This window comes from Apteryx rowi, unplaced genomic scaffold (genome assembly GCF_003343035.1).
Source record: "Apteryx rowi isolate R43461 unplaced genomic scaffold, aptRow1 scaffold_570, whole genome shotgun sequence".
Classification (NCBI taxonomy): Eukaryota; Metazoa; Chordata; class Aves; order Apterygiformes; family Apterygidae; genus Apteryx; species Apteryx rowi.
This window is the reverse complement of record NW_020450839.1, coordinates 229,864-246,698: the sequence shown is the minus strand read 5'-3', so window position 1 is coordinate 246,698 and position 16,835 is coordinate 229,864. Positions and strand designations below refer to the sequence as shown.

The following is a 16,835-nucleotide window of genomic DNA, read 5'->3' as shown; positions in this document are numbered from 1 at the left end:
GGGGGGCTGTGGGGTGCAGTGTGGAGAGCTGGGGCTGTGCGGTGGCAGGAGCGTGGGGAGCATGGTGGTCTAGGGCTGGTGGCTGTGGGACAGGGGTGAGGGCTGAGGGGGCCACAGGGTGGGCAGGAGTGTGGGGCAGAGGGTGGGGATGTGGGGGGCAGCAGTGGGAGCCATGGGGTAAGCGGATGCACGGGATGCAGGGGGGGCCCTTTGGGGTCGGGGGGGCTGGAGCATGGGGCACAGCAACATGGGCACAGGAGTGGAGGATGTGAAGGGCTGTTTGGGGAGCTGGTGTGGGGTGCTAGGAAGGAGGCAGGGGGGAGAGAGTGGGGGCGCTGGGCCAGAGAAAGCAGAAGGCAAAGGGGCCGGGTGCTGGGGACACAGAGGGAAAGAGGGTCGGGGGGGTGCTGGGGCGTGGGAAGGCGAAGTTGGGGTGCCAAGCTGCAGCAGCCTCAGTGGCCGCGCTGCGCTCTGGAGCCCAGGTTGCAGCCAGGGGGGCAGGCAGTGCCCCAGCTGCCCCGGGTGCCTGCCAGGAGCTCCTGTGCCTGTTGCCAAGGTCTCAGGGCTGTGGAGCTCCCTCGAATGTGGACGAGTGCAGCTCATCCTCTGTGGCGCTGTGCAGTGTGGTCTGAAGCTGTCCTTCTCGAGATAGGCCTGTCTGTCTGTTTCCAAATTCCTCTGGGTGCAAGTATTAACTAGTACTTGACATGTTAATGCTGTCCTTTGATACTCACTTTGAGCATGACAGACCACCTTCAAATCTGGGTAAAATATTTACCTCATTTGAGAAGAGCTCTTAGTGTGAGAAAAGAACAGCATTGCAAGAAGCTCCAGGCATTGCTGCTGTATAACTCTGGTGCAAATTACTGCCTTTTCTCTAGTACAAAGACAGCTTTGAAGTAGCTGCACCTGAGCTTAAGATGGTTGCAAGCTCTCTCCCTGCATGCTTGTTCTCTTGGGAGAAAGCAGCTCTAGCCATGAAGCGTTGCTCTGTCCTGCAGTCTCCTAGCACTAAGTTTATATTTTGCTGTGGCAGCTTTGCATTCTCCAGTAGAGTGATTTGGTGGGCTGTCCACATACTCTAAAGGAGATTAACTCTTCTAAATTGTCTAAGGAGTCTAAAACAATAAGATGATGGACAAAGTGGAAGGAGTGACGTTAAGCTGAGAACAGGTCAGATCTGGACTTCACCTGCACCTATTCCATAAAGAGAGATTGGTTGTTATAAGCCAGTTTAGCTTCTGCCTCTTAGGCTGAGCAGTCCAGAACTCGGAGGTTTACTAATTAATGGCAATTGTTAAATTTTCACCATTAGTAAGTGCACAGTGCTCCAAATATCTGATTAGCACAGTGATCTTTAGGTGAACTACAGTGGGAACTGAGTATTTCTGTAAACAAAACCTAGTATGCAGAATGGGATTCCAGTGCAATGAAGCAGCAGTAGAAGCCAGTGAGATGTTAACTGTCATGCTGTTTCCATGTCTGACTATTAACAGTCCACGCAGGTAGTCAAAACAAGAAATTTTGCATCAGTGCATGATGTCAGTTCTCTAAAATGAATTTAATTTGTACTTTTTCCTGTGTGATCCTCAGTATGTTAACCTGTGGTGTCAGAGAAGCTGTTTAGTGTAAAGCTAGTCATGTGAAAGGATAAGGCAATATCAGAAGGTGTAAAATAGAATGTAGAGGCTTTCTGTTTCATTAAACAAGGCCTTAAATATAAAATAGCTTTTCTACAAAGGTCAGTAAGTTCATATTCCATTAAATGCCCAAGATCCCATCTGTGTTTGGCATTCATAACAATATTTAATGTTTTCAATATTAAAAGTATGCCGGGCAGTAGACTGACATGTTCTGCAACTGCATTCAGCGTGAAATACTTTAATACCCTTGTATAGGAAAGGGGTTAAAACCGTGTGCCATGCTGACTTAATACATGTAAGTGTTGGGTGGAACCCCAGCTAAGGTCTTACTAAGGACTACAACAACCTGCTACTAACAGATTTACAGCAATGGCTTTGGTGGGTGAAGCATGTACTTTTGGTGTTAAGTCCCAAATTCTATATCCTCTGAGTTAGCTGACCACAAGCTTTCGTATTTTTAGGAGACAGATCTCTTTCAATGCCAGACCAGAAAGGGGAGCTTGCAGCATCTGCATTGTAGAAAACACATAGTTAACACAATAGTTAACTCCAGTTAACTATTTTCCTCTATCTTGATAATTGTGCAATTCAACCTGAACTGTGGAAAGGGCCTAATGCAACATCTTATTGCCAATTGTGTTATAGGCAGCTTAAGTAATTATATGATGAGCCTTGCATGTTGCCCAGACTCGTACCTTTGCTAGTGCTTTTGATCAGGATATATAACCTGAGCTACAAACAGATTTTGTTGCAGTCAAGTGATAGAAATGTTTATCTGCTTGAGAGGGTTTAAAAAAGGATGATAAAAGTAAGGGGAGAGGACTGCTCTCTTCTGGAGAGAGACACTCTTATGCCAGTGGAGCAAGGTGGATAATGATATCTGTGTCCTTAATTACTGGCTTCATGCCACCTTGAGCCTTCTTCTGCTACAAAACATTATTTCGTTTCTGTGCAATAAAACTGACTTCAACTAATGACCATGTTTCCCCTGGGTAGGGTGCCTCTTGTGTTGATGCTGTTGATTGTTTTGTTTTTTCAGCAGACTTGCACCAAGTCTGTGGGAGGCAATTTTATCATAATGTATGAGTGTAAACAAGGTTTCAGTAGAATAACTTTTCTTGTTGCCTTTTCTCCTGTTTCCAGTAAACTTATAGCTGTATTAGTTATCTGAAATGCAATATTACTCTCTTAAAACCTAGGAGGATGTGACTGGGTAAAAGGTTATTCTTCATAGGCCAAGTTCCTTGAGTTCTTGTCCCTAAGTATCTGTTAATAGTGAAGGTTGACAGGAGAATGCTGGGATAGATACATCTTTGGTCTGGTCCCAATAAATAATTCATATATCAATGCATAGTGTAGAAATTTTAGTCAGCTGTGAGGAAATTAAAACAAAAGTCCACTCTCTTAACCTAGAAGACATACCCATAGATTTGAGGTTTCCCATACCAAATCCAATATTCATTTGGATTCGAGGTTTGTGCAGCTAACAGAAGGCTTTAACTTTTGATATTCTTCAAGTCATTAGGAGCTGTCTAAGTTGCTGGGATCACAGACACCTCAAGTGGTTTGGCTAATAATGTATCAGGGTTAGTCTACACACTTTGGTGTGTTCAAATCATATGGCTTGCCAACACTAAGAAATTGGCTTTTGTGGAAAAGCACATTGTGCATTTTTGGTCCGTACAGTTCTCTGACATGAGTCAGTTGAAACTTGTGCACTTTCCTTCAGTGCCTTGTGATGCGTTTTCTTTGTGAACTTGTGAATTTGCAGGTATGTTCTGCATGACAAGAGAAAACCTTCTGGGCTAGCGTCTGAGATTTGGCACTGAGAAAAGTGACAGAACAAATGTTGCCCTAAAGTGCTATGAGAAATCTTTAATGAAAGAAAGATAAGCGAGGCCTTGAGGACTTTTTTAGCTGATCTAACGACTGCGCCTTTCCCACCATGCTGAATATATATGGAGTCAGCTCTGGGGAGTAAAACTGCCTTTCCAAACTCCCAGAATTTTTTGGGGGGTGAGGGAGGGAGGAGTATTGCATACGCTGCTATCAAAATACACAAAGTAGTTAGGTGTTTCCTCTCAAAGTCCTTGAAGTGAGGATTGAAAGGATGACATGTTCTGTCACCTTTCAGGTAAAGGATAATGATATTGAAGCTATTAAGTTCTTGGAGGAAAAAATTGAAAATGATTAGCTTGATGGAAGAGATGCACATTGGTAGTCCCCCATAGGAAAGATGCTGCAGCGTGAGCTCAGCTACACTACACAGCAGTGAATCGTCTCGGGAAGCGCTTAGGTCAGAGTTCACACTTCAGCATCCAGCCACATCACAAGTCTTAAATAATCTGTAGCAGATCAGGAGTCACATGTTGTTGTTACTTACGGAACTTTGTCTTACAGCGACAGGGGATTGGAGAACCCAGTGTGTACCATGCAGTGGTGGTTATTTTCCTGGAGTTTTTTGCCTGGGGGTTGCTGACCACTCCTATGTTAACGGTGAGTAAGTCTCCTGGGGAGTATGGGCTCTTGTAGACTGGAGGTCACCTCACGTTGCTGAGGGTAAAGATCTTAATATAGGCTTTCTGAGTTTGAAGTGTAAGAAGTAGAAACTGAGATGTAATGGTTTGTACCTGAAAACTTTTCTGGGTGAAGAAGCTGGATTTACAGCAATTTCTTATGGAGCTTAGCAATTTTTTAAGTTATTGCTGTTTAACTCGGTAAAACATGAGTTACATTTTTTTGAAAGTTTTTTCAGGATTTCAAGAAATCAAGACTGAAAGACCTGACTTGAAAGTACTAGAATTTACTAGTAATTTACTATGACTTACTGCTTTTTTTTGGAGGGGGGGGAGGGGTTTAAAAAAAGTGTGTTTGGGATCTTAATGAGTGAAAGATGAGTAAGGCTTTGACTTTTTTTATCCAAAGACTGCTCCTTTTGCCCTGCACTGGAGTATGGGTTCACTATTGGTTTATTTAGGGATAAAACAGACTTTTGTTGAACTACCAACATCATCTCCTGAGGTATCAAGGCACAGAGATAACTTCCCTGCAATTACTGACCACACCACGTCATGCTGGTTATAAAAAGTCCCATCAGTAATTCATTCAGGACTTGACAAGAGTTATGATTAACGGAGGCAGCAAAGCCAACTTTATTATGAAATTAAGCACAGAGGGTTAGCTTTATTAAAGGAACTAGAAATCTCATTTCAGATATTTGCCTTTAGTTAAGGAGCTGGAAACTTCCAATTTGGCAACTTCAGGAAGAATTCTCTTATTTATTTATTTATTTTCTGGTGTTGGTATGCCAGCTCACATTAAAGTCTAATGTGCCATGCATATTTTTGACCTGATATCTAGGTAACTACACAAAAGGAGTCTTTGTTGTTTATACAAAGGCCTTTAGAAATATGCTTACTAGTGTAAAATGCAAATCGAGTGTAGAGAGGGTACAAAAGTGAGAGGGAGGAATAGAAAAGCTGTGCAGTTACATGAAATAAAAATGGGGGAAACCAGATGGGACAGGGATGGAGAAAGGCATGTATCAAATTGTCTCAGCCTTATGAAAATAAGTCTGTGAGCTCACCCTGACCCAAGCAAAGTGGAATAATTTATAGACTTGAGATGTGTTAGAGAAAGTGGCTGTGCATGGTGGAGAGATGAGGTGAATTCGTTATGTGAGTATAGCAGTAGGATTGTCTATAGCATACTTCCATTTTCCCTGTGTTGTGCTCTTACAGACATTTAGCTGTCAGGTGCTTCCAGAACTTAATGGAGATTTGGTAAAGTTGCTGGCTCTGTCTTTTCTAGGTGTTACACCAGACTTTTCCTCAGCATACGTTCTTGATGAATGGCCTGATTCATGGAGTCAAGGTAAGGAATCTCTCTTCTGGTTTTACAGACACATGCAATAGATGAGTCTAATCAGTGTGTGGCCTTCCATTTGAACCTGAAATCATTGCAAGAAGTGACAAGCCATTATATTCCATGTCACTTGCTGATATAAACCACTATTTGATAGATGAGTGCCTGTATTTCAGTATGGGGAGCCCATTGGCAAACTCAATGGAAAATGAAGAACTGACAGAGCATAAAAGTTGGGTTGCTTACGTAGTAGATCTTACTAACTAGTATTAACAGCGTGCTTCTTGTTAACATGTTTTTTAGGCTATCAGAACTGTGTTTATTTCAGCTGAAAATATTTTTAATCAGTCTCAGATTGGCCTTGTAACCATATTCTGGAGAGTAACAAAATAAAAAATCCATGACATCTGAACTTTTCAGTAATAGAAATTGAAACAGTGCTGGCCTGAAGAGTGGGCTGTCCCCACATAGCAGTAGGGAGTATGCTGTGGCGCAGTAAGTGAGTGCGGTGACTTTGGACTTTTGGAGCATTTCCAGACCAGAATTTGAGGCAACTGTAGCTAACGAGCAATGGTCATGCATTCTGACTCAAGGGAGCATGGCAAAACTAATTGTTAGGCCTTGGCTCTAGCAAGAGGTTCCCCAAAAATGGCTTCATTGAGGTTTCCTTTGCTGCGGCTTGGGCATGCCCATATACACTTAAAGGTTCTTACCTGTCTGTCACAGTTTGAAACTCATTGCATGGTTTGAAAGACATTATGGCCTTGGCATCTGTTTAGGTCTGTCTTGCCTCCGTCTAAAAGAGAAAGCTTTCCCTAGATCTGTAGCAGATGTTAATGTGATGGAGTTATGCCAACATCTTTTTAGGTACTGGCAGGGCAACTCCCTGTTGTGCAAGCTTGCCTGGGAAGACCACAGCTGCAGGCCAAGCAGTTGTAGAGAAAGGGAAATGACCAGAGTATTTAGCAGTGTTGAGCTGATCGAGGTTTTTCTCAGTAAAAGGATATCAGCAGTTTAACAAACTGTTGTGTTTAGGTAACATTTCCTGCTTGTAGAAAATAGGAATGGATTGCATCCTCACACTTTACCTTTGGACAGTGTTACCAAAAGCTCTTGCTATTGACAGTCTGAATTTGACTGAGGGATTTCTCTCTGTGATCTTGTCTGTCTTGTCTTAGGGCCTGCTTTCTTTTCTAAGTGCCCCACTGATTGGTGCTCTCTCTGATGTCTGGGGCAGGAAATCCTTCCTCCTCCTCACTGTGTTCTTCACATGTGCACCAATTCCCCTTATGAAGATCAGTCCGTGGTGAGTTTACTCTTGTCATAGCTGAGGGTTTCTAAGGAGAGGATTCAGCATGAAGCTGAATGATGGAGGATTTGCTGGTGTTGCATTTGGGGATGAGATGGAAGTGTCTTGTCCAGTGGAAAAGGAGCCTGAGGATGTACCCTTTCATCAGCCTAGAAACTAATTTGCCTGTCATGTTCTACCAGCTGGTTCAGTTCCAGGAAGAAAAAAACCTTTCATACTTCTCCTAGCGTCTGTTCTCCTGATAAGTACATTATCATGTTAATGTTTCCTTGCTGTGTAGGAGAATAAAACTCATGGGCCACAAGACTGAAGTTCAGTGGTTTTTGAGCACTTTATGATGCAATGAAAGAGTATAGACTGAAGGAAGAATATGGGAAAGGTTCTAATTCAGCAGCTGTAGACTCTGCCATGTGGCATGTCTCTAACTTTACCTTTGGCAACTCCTGTTCCAGGTGGTATTTTGCTGTCATTTCCATGTCTGGAGTCTTTGCTGTTACCTTTTCTGTGATTTTTGCCTATGTTGCTGATATCACACAGGAGCATGAACGCAGCACAGCATATGGCTTGGTAAGGAGCTGAATAACTGGCTTGCCTCTTGAAGGAAATATCTGGGGCATCACAGTTAGAAGAGATATAAAATTAGGGTGGGAACTTTAGGACAGTATCAGTGGAAAGATGTGCACTTCATAAACAACACAGTCTTTGTTCCTGCTTCTGTTATTGACTTAGCACTGAGAGAGGACTGATTTCTGAGATCCGAATTCCAGCTGTATTATCACTTAGTCTCTTCTCCAGCCTTCTCTGTGAGTTTCTTTGCACCAGTAAAGGGGCCAGGAGCTGTAATGCTGGCATCCATATGACTAGCTTGTGGTCCTGCCCTTTCTGTAGGGTTATTGAAAGTATCATTTATGAATTGTTAAGATAGCTTTAATTTTCCTGTGCTAGAACTTAGCCTAGATTGTACCAAGAGGGGAACATGTCCACCTGGATCATACCCCTCAGAGGTGGTGAAACTGATACCCTTGGATTACTCTGGAGGAGAAAACAGACTCTAGCAAGAGACTGTATTAATGTTTTATGCTTCCAGGTGTCAGCCACATTTGCTGCTAGTCTGGTCACAAGTCCAGCAATTGGTGCATACCTTTCCCAAGCCTACGGTGATACACTGGTGGTTGTGCTAGCTTCAGGTGTTGCTTTACTGGATATTGGTTTCATCTTGCTGGCTGTGCCAGAATCTCTGCCTGAAGAGATGCGCCCAGTCTCCTGGGGAGCTCCCATCTCTTGGGAGCAAGCAGACCCATTTGCTGTAAGTAACCTTGCTGCTGTTTGTTTTCTGCACACAGGTAATGCTTATGTTTGCTTTAGTTCTGCTCTTTTCTTTTAAAAGAAAGATGCATTCCGATTAACCCTATCAAAGGGGCAGTGTCCAACTGATAACAGGCTGTACTTACCAAAAAGCTGTCTAGCAGCTTCTGACTTTTAATATAGCTACATAATTTCTAAAACCAGCTTCAAATGTCCCTGAAGCAAGATCGTCCCTTGGTGGAAATGTACCAATTGCTTGAATATGAGTTTCATTACCTAGCAGTAGTACTGTGTCAAAAGCAGCCTTGTGTGTGGCTGGCTTTTCAGGACCCTTATTAATGGTGTTAAGCTCTGCACAGTTTTCTCTCACCTTTGCTTGCTGAAGAGGTTACATTGGCAGTCGGCAGGGAAGGGGAGGAAATGCTTTTGATCAGCAAAATTCACTACTTATATCTAAAGATGGTGACTTAAATGCATGAGAATGTGGATGATATGGAAGGGAATGAAGGGAATTTCATTAAGACTGGAGTAACTGTGAACTTGGCTGGGACACAGAAGCCAACATTATGCCTCTCGTGTGGTGAGTTAGCTTTGCTGGTGTATTAGTGAAGTGGAGTTGCTGCTGTAGGTGCATTCTCTTGAGAGCTGGTTGCAGAAACCTAACACAACAGTGGCAACGGTTCTTGCTGCAACAGCTCTGACAGCTGTTCAAGGTAGAAGTGTTTGGTGTTGCTGTTTGTCAGGCTTGTCCTGCTTCCTGCAGCAAGTACTTCAGTTTTCCATTCTCTATACCTGGAAAATATTTAAGGATATTACCTTTTCTTTTTCTTTCCTTTTCTACAGTCCCTGCGGAAAGTGGGTCAGGATTCTACAGTGCTGCTCATCTGTATCACCGTCTTTCTCTCCTACCTTCCTGAAGCCGGCCAGTACTCCAGCTTCTTTCTGTACCTGCGCCAGGTCAGCCTCTTGCAATAGGGAAGGGCTCTGAATGCAAAAACCCTGGCCTAAAAATATTATCTTAGTTGCATATGCTGGAAAAACTTCAGTAAAGTTGAAGTTGCTAGGACCCTTGCTTTTTGCTAGCTGTCTACCTGTCCATCTTGTCTGTGTCACTTTCAGGCATTTAAGGTGTACCCATTGATTTAAAGCCACTACTTCAGCCAGTGGAAAATATTCCATTTTATTCCTGTGGCAGCAGTGAGGTGGTGGGAGGTACAGGTGATTAATGTTTAAGCACCTGATAAGCAATGTCAATAAACATTATTGACTCTCTAATGGAGTGATTTCTCTCATATGATGCAAATCTTTGTCTGAGAAATCCTTTTCTGGTATTTTCACAGGTCATTGGTTTTTCCTCGGAGACTGTAGCAGCCTTTATTGGTGTAGTTGGAATTCTCTCTATACTGGCCCAGGTGAGAAGGAATTTCTGTCTATAATCTAGCAGTCTGGTTATAAGAAAGAATCTCATAAATTTTTGATAATCAGGGCTGGGATGGTGATTTAAACAACATCATTTCTATGCGCAGGTATCGAAGGTCCCTGTAGTCCCATCTTTTGAATGTAGCTCTTAGTTGAATAACAAACTGGTAAATTTCTGCATATTGGGCATCCTCATGCTGCTCTGTAAAACTCCACAGACTGTGCTCTGATTACCCTAGCAAGGGAAGTGCCAGTTTCTAACAGAATGCTTATTTACGTAACCCTGTCTTTCCTACCCTCAATTAGAGCCAGGGTTGCTATTGCAGGTCCCTTCTGCATTTCTGCATAGGCCTGGTGTAACTAACTCTTGCGAGTAGAAAGAGAAGTTTGCAGCATTTATATGGAAAAATGGTTCTGCACTTAAGTAGTGAGTAAAGGCATGGATGAAGATGGTACAAAAGAGTTAAAGATGACAGAAAGAAGCTTTTTATGTCATGTACCATTGGAATTAAATTCTCAGAGGACAGTTTGAATGAGAATTAGTAGAGTCCTGGTTTGATGAGCCGTAACTGACCAGAAAGGAATTGAAGCTTTTATCACTAGCCACATTTTGTGGTCCTCATGAAGCCTTATCAAAATACTTTGTTGGCTATGGAGGAAAGTGTGTGCATGCAGCAAGGGTTCCCTCTAATTGCTGTCTTCTCTTCCAGTGTTGTCATCTTTCTCTGCACTTATTTGAAACCACCCATTTTTCTTTTATTTCCAGACAGTAGTGTTGGGAATTCTCATGCGTTCAATAGGAAACAAAAACACCATCTTATTGGGATTAGGCTTCCAGATCCTGCAGCTTGCCTGGTATGGCTTTGGATCACAGCCTTGGTAAGAGTTTGCCAGCATTTGTTTGATAGAGTTGGCAGGTTTCCTCTTCCTCGGTACCTCTGTGGCTCTGTGGTGCACTCTCTGTCCCCCGCCAGAGGGAGATGCTTGTCTGCTGTTCGATGTTGGTCTGTAGCTGATCCTTTGGGAGCCTGCCTTCTAATTTCTGCCTCTCTCCCTGCTAAGGATGATGTGGGCAGCAGGAGCTGTGGCTGCTATGTCTAGTATCACGTTCCCAGCCATTAGTGCCATGGTGTCTAGAAATGCTGACCCTGACCAACAGGGTAAGTCAGAGTTACTGTTTTGTCTCATGGGTTAGTTCATCTAAGCAGGAATTTAGGCTGAGAAATGTTTTAATTGTTAGCATTGTTGGGGAAGGGAAGAGCTGTAACAACATCTGTGTCAACTATAAAGTATATCTTTATTCTTAGTGGCATTGATACTATCTTGCCTTTGACCATACCTGATGCTTTGGGAGGAGATTCTTAAATTGTGCACATAGGCGAATGTTCGGTGTTGCCTGTTCAAAGTAGAGAGGGGACTGTTATTAAATCATGAATCAGACAAATGATTAAACAGAGAATCCTCAGGCTTGGCTGCCTTAAATTTCAGTTCAGTTGTAAGTTGTTGCATGATATGCCCATGCTCAGTTTATTCTGGAAAGTAGCAAGGCAGCCCAGCATTACTGAATTTGTAAAACCTGTTATTAAGCTAAGCTAATCTACATCTAACCACCTCATCTGTAGAGTGCATGTCAATCCAGATATAAATGTTTGATCCTGTTTTCAAACATAAGCATCTTTGAGTAAAATGATTTTTTTTCAGAAAGCTAGAGGCTTATCTTTATTTCCTCACTCTGTCCCCAGGTGTAGTTCAGGGGATGATCACTGGAATTCGGGGTCTGTGTAATGGACTGGGGCCAGCTCTCTACGGCTTTGTCTTCTATCTCTTTCATGTTGAGTTGAATGAAATGGCTGAGGTGGAAACTTTAGGTAAAGCCCCGAAACCCAACATGGCCAACCCTACAGATGAGGTAACGCATTCAACTTTATCATTCAGTTTGTCAGTCGTCTTCTGTCGGTACACTTGCAGCATTAATTGTTCCTCTGTTTTGCCCTACAGAGCAGCATTATCCCAGGGCCTCCTTTCCTGTTTGGGGCATGTTCTGTCCTGCTGTCGCTCCTAGTGGCCTTGTTCATTCCAGAACACAACCTTGCACTGAGATCAGGCAGCCACAAGAAACATAGCAATGGAGCCCAGACCCACAGCCCACAGGCTGGAGGATCGGACGGCAAGGAGCCCCTGCTCGAGGACAGTAGTGTATGAGGTTGGGAGAGAAGAGCGTGGCTTGTGTCTCAATTCCAGATCAAGAACGGACTTAGCCAGCTGGAGTTTGGGGAGAGAGGGTGGGGGGAGAGAAGAAATGAGGTAATGGACTGTACCATCAACAGCTAATGAGAAGGGAAATGGTTTCCCTTCAAGCCAAATATATCCAGCTGGTGCAAAAATGGAATTGTATAATCCGGTGCTGATGGAAAGGGGAGATACTGAACTGCACTACATGAAGGAATAGTTCTTTAAAGCAAACCTGCTCTCGTATGTGAATACTGAACTTCATGGTGTGACCTGCCAAATACTCAACTTGCCAGTGAAAAAATTAAGGAACTAGCTTTGTCTTTGTTCTAATGTGAACTAACTGATCTGCCAGCAAGAATAAAACAAGGCATCTGTTACATGCCTCCATCCCCTAATATAATTGGTACTCGCTACTCATCCCATCACTGCTCAGCTGGCAAAACCTTCTCAGGCCTGGGAGGGAGTGAAAGCTGTGTTATGCAGTATATGCAACTTGTACTGTGATAATACACTAAGAAGAAAGTGGTGCATGTATGAAGAATAGATAGCATAGTCAACAACTTTGAGTAGATTCTCAGTGCTTGAGGATCTGATGAATTTGCCCATTCCAGCCCAAGTGAAACTCGGACAAAAAATAAAAAGACTTTACTGTTGTGGTGAAGGTAACAAAACTTAAGAAGTAAAGTTGCAGCTGAGACTGTCCTTAGTTCACAAGGGAGAATGGGCAGATGATGGAAAGGCAATTATATGAACTACAAATGTTTCGATGGTTGACAACATTTGTATTTCTGTTTGGGCTTGGGTTTTTTTTTTTCTTTTTTTGTTGAATAATTACACTAAGGTAATATTTGTCTGCAGTTACCCCCAGAGGGGAATTGAAAATAGGTGTTTTGTTTGTTTGTTTTTGGGGGGATCTTTTTCTGGAACTGGAAAGGTTATTTAGAAAATATAGTTCCTTGAGAGGTTGGAGAAACAACTAAACTCTGCTAAGCACTTTGATAAAGCATAGTTTCCTGAGAATGGTCAGAGAAATAGCTGTTAATCTTGAGCGCTTTTATAAAGCATGCTGTTTTGTTTTGTCCTTTTTTTTTTTTCCCCTCAAACTGCTGCCATCTGATGTTAAAACCAGATAATAACTGTAGCTTGTTTTGCTCAGTCCAAAAGATCCTGATGATGTTTACAATTGACTTGAACTTACAGGTTTGGATTCCATGTAGCATTTCTGAGCCTGCTATGAATGCTTTCATTTTATTGAAAAATGAAATTGCAGCCTCAGCTGCAGGGTTCAGCTCAGTTTAAAAAGAGCAGCAGATACTTGAGTGTTGTGGAAGAAGCTAAGAGAAATGTATGTGAAAGCTTCGTTGTTTATAGATACATGGAGGTATTGTGGAGTGGGCAGGAAACAATTGTTCTCATTTGAGTGAGATCAGAAGTAATGGGATTGAGCAATCACTGGGGAAGTAAAGACCAAATTAGGAACACTTAAGAAATTAGTTGCTAAGGGAATTGAGAATACAATTGCCAAAAATAGTCCTGCCTCAGAGTGGAATATGTATAAGAGCTGTGTAGTTCTCTGACTGGGATCATTTATCTGTGGATTTGTGACAGATAACTTAGGGGAGAAAGGCCAAAGGGAGTACTGAGTACTGTCACATAATGTTTGTTTGTGAATGAGAAATCGCAGCTGATGTTGTGCCTATGCAGCAGTGATCATGAATGCCATTTGCCTCTGGATTTAATGAAAAGTACCAGCTGGACAACCCCGAAGATCCCAGTGCCCTGACTCACCACAGGCACAAGCATGGGGACCATCACAGCAAAGCCCCTGCTCTGCCCTGACCGTGCAGCTCACCCCTCTCCTGGAGTGGCTGCTTCGGGAGAGTGAAGGGACATCGTCTCCAGGGTATGTTCAGCTTCTGACCTCTTCCGTGAGCTTGTCAGAGCAGAGGCTGGTTAACGTTAACTCTGGATGGACTGAGATCTGCAATTTCATGTAAGTCACTTAAAAGCCCATTGGATATTAACAGCTTGGAATCGCTGCTTGCCTAGGCTGGGCTCAACTAATGACAATGTCCATTTACCAGTTTTCTGAACCAGTTAGTTATTGGAGGTGGCCATTGAAATGAAATAATTCAGAGTTTTTTTAGTGTCAATCTTGCCCGGTACCCAGATCCTGTAATCGGAACTGAAAGAGTAGATTCTTGTCTGCGCGGAGGGCAGTTACCCAGGGCAATCTGAGGATACGAGGGTTTGCTTATGCGGATCCAGTTGCAGGATTGGAGAACAGAGCTAGCAAAAAGTTTCACTGACCTACAGTGACTCCAGTTTTCTCAAGCTTATTGTAGTGATGCCCCAAACTTTCAAATGTTCCTGGGATGGTCTGTACTGCGTATGCACAGCAGACTCCTTTCCTGAAGGAAATCCACTCATTTAAACTTCTACACAACAACCCCAACTCTACTGCTTACAGAAATGGCTTTTTTTAAACTGAAGCTTTACCAAGTAAATCTGCCAATTCATTTATTTACACTGTGTATGAAAATCAACTCAAGTACTTTTGTCCCTCACACAGAAATGAAGTGAAACAAAACACTGAATCGTTACCTCATTCACACTGAGGCACTCAGAACTTCACGGGTAAAATAGAATGTTACAAAGAAGACGAACATAATTTATATAATATAAATTATATATATATTTTTAAGAGTCCTTTATTTAATAGTTTATTGAAACCGATGTGTTTCTAATCCAATTCCCTTTCACCACTGCTGCAGCCTTTCGTTCCTCAGACCATGGAGCTAACCAGGCGAGCTTCGCTTCTTGGTCCTCTTCCGTCACGATGTGATACCCCAGTTTCCAGTAACGCCTGAATTCCGCAGGTTTGTTGCTAATTGATCTAAGTGTTTTAGAACACTTCCTAAGCCCTTGAACTTGGGGCCAGAACATGTAGGCTGTTTTAGTGCATCTTGGCTGCAGTCTGGCCATTTGTGCAAGGCTTCAGCTCTGAAGAAGCTGGTTTCTTCAGCTGCCTGCTCTGCCCTTGTGTGTCTTCACAATACCACTGTCCGGGTTAAGGGAGTACAACTGTAGTAGTTACACCAGCAAAAGTCACCCTGTGGACGCAGTTATCGGTGTAAAGGTGGCCTGCTTGCGTGGCCATCCTCGGCTGTGCGGGTGGGGGGACCTTTCGCTGGTAGGGCAGTTCATGCTGGAGAAGCTGCGTTAGCTCAGGTCCAGGCAGCCCGGGGCAGGTGTCAGGCCTGGTAACGACTGCAGCGTAGCACCGCACTCTGGGGACTTGAGAGCCCCACGGTGACGGGACGGCTTGCGCTCCTCCAAAATCCCACTTGTTACCCGCAGCGGAGGCAGACCGCAGTTTGTTTCCACACTTCTGGATTTTTTTTACCTTGTTTGGTGGGAGAGGCCATCTTAGACGAAACTCTTCTCCCCCTTACACATAGGGATGTGACCCACCATTCTGCCTTTTAAGTGAAAGAGAAGGACTTGGGCCAAGCTGTAGAGGAGCCGAAATTACTGGACCTGAATGAAGAATGTCACTGTTCTGAAGGGCTGGTAATTTTGCAGCATTCCCTGTGGAGACTGGAAAATCTGTACAGAGCATTCAGCTAGTTTTGCCAATTTTTGTTACTTTATAAGAAAGTGTGACTTTTTTAAGAGCCTTTTCTTAAAATCCCCATGATCTACTGAGTAATGACTGATCCTGGCTGTGTAACAGCGGTATTCCCATAATTTGTCTGCAGTGGGTTATAGTTCAGGTCAGTAACAGCAATGCCCCAACACAAGGCAAAAATTGGCTTAATTGCCCTTCTTCTGCAGTTCCAGTATTAATTGCAGCAGTTCAAGTAATGCAACAAGATCAGTTTTTAAACTTAAAAAGAACAGTGCATTAAAAACATTACTTTCTCTTTTGCCATTATTTTTGCAAAATAGTAACTTTTTACTTCAGTGGGTTTTGTTCTTTTCTCCGCACTTGAATGGCTGTGAGCATCTTTGGTTATCTTCAAAAAAGCGCGGGCATGTGGCAAGCCCACATTCATTGAAGAATGGTGGTACCTCTGCTCTTTCAGTTAAAGTTTTACTATTGCGTGCGTTTCTGTATTTTTTTTTTCTTAAGCTAATGATGGAATGTATTTATTTTACTTCAAATTGTGTTTAGAACTGGCTAATCTCTCCCTCTGATGGATTATTTATTAAACTGCTACTTTCCTGTTGTGGTGAAGCGCTCTGTTCTTGTTCTTCTCCCCCGTCTGCTACAGGGCAGCTGCTCAAAGTGCCTCTTGCTCCTCGGTTGACTGTGCTCAAGGGATTCTTGCAGGAGGCTGCACGCCAGGCCTTGCAAAGCTGTTCTCCTGTCTCTGACAGACACAAGCTGTGTCTAAATCATTCTAGAACAAAAATTCACTTGAAATCAATTCAAATTCTCCATTGATCCTAAAATAGCTATCCAGATACCCACCAGAGTATTAAAATAACTGTATCGTCACAGCTCTAACTTCTTTGGTGCTTAAGCATACAAACTTTTCTTGAGCCACTAACCTCCCGAGCTCTTGCCATCTCTCTCTATCTTGCTGAATGCATGCTGAGTGCTTCTGCAAAAAGGGAAAGGTTTTCAGGCAAAATGTGCAGCATAATGCTCAGAGTACAAGGCAAGCCTTCAGAGTCATGGCAAGAAAACCCTCTGGATGAGTTAAATAGTCTACTGCATTTAGTGGGGTAAGTGCCTTAGTGCTGTAATTTACTGCATTTGACAGGTCAGGACATGTCAGCTCTGGTTTGTAGGACCTGGGTAAGGCTACGTGCATCCCCCCGACCCGCAGGAGCCTCCTTTTGTGACAGGCCGGGGGCTGAGGCCATGAGTTATTAGCCTCTGAAGCTGGGTTTGTTTCCAGCTAGGCCTAACTGAGATCTTATCTCATTCATTTAAGCTTTTTTTTTTTCTTTTTCCAGTGTTTGAGGATGGTACTAATGTGAATATAACCACAAGAAATATAAACAAATCCAAGTCAACTCTTGGATGGGATCTGTTGCTTGATGGCTGATAT

General features: G+C 43.1%; 1 protein-coding gene across 5 annotated transcripts; it reads left to right on the top strand.

Moving 5' to 3' along the window:
* The first annotated feature begins 4,021 nt into the window (after positions 1–4,021).
* On the top strand, positions 4,022–16,012 carry LOC112973871 (hippocampus abundant transcript 1 protein-like). Of its 5 annotated transcripts, none has more exons than XR_003256101.1 (12): positions 4,050–4,139; positions 5,454–5,516; positions 6,686–6,813; positions 7,269–7,383; positions 7,904–8,122; positions 8,965–9,078; positions 9,462–9,533; positions 10,307–10,419; positions 10,603–10,700; positions 11,283–11,449; positions 11,539–12,434; positions 13,477–16,012. XR_003256101.1 is itself a non-coding variant. In XM_026082259.1 (11 exons), the coding sequence occupies exons 1-11, from the start codon at positions 4,131–4,133 to the stop codon at positions 11,740–11,742; spliced, it is 1,302 nt and encodes a 433-aa protein (XP_025938044.1). In that variant the 5' UTR covers positions 4,022–4,130; the 3' UTR covers positions 11,743–16,012. The 5 variants fall into 5 exon arrangements, 2 of the variants coding, with proteins under 2 accessions (XP_025938044.1, XP_025938043.1); XR_003256100.1 differs by having other exon boundaries at positions 11,539–13,765; positions 14,547–16,012; XR_003256102.1 differs by having other exon boundaries at positions 11,539–14,651; positions 15,234–16,012.
* Positions 16,013–16,835: the final 823 nt, after the last annotated feature.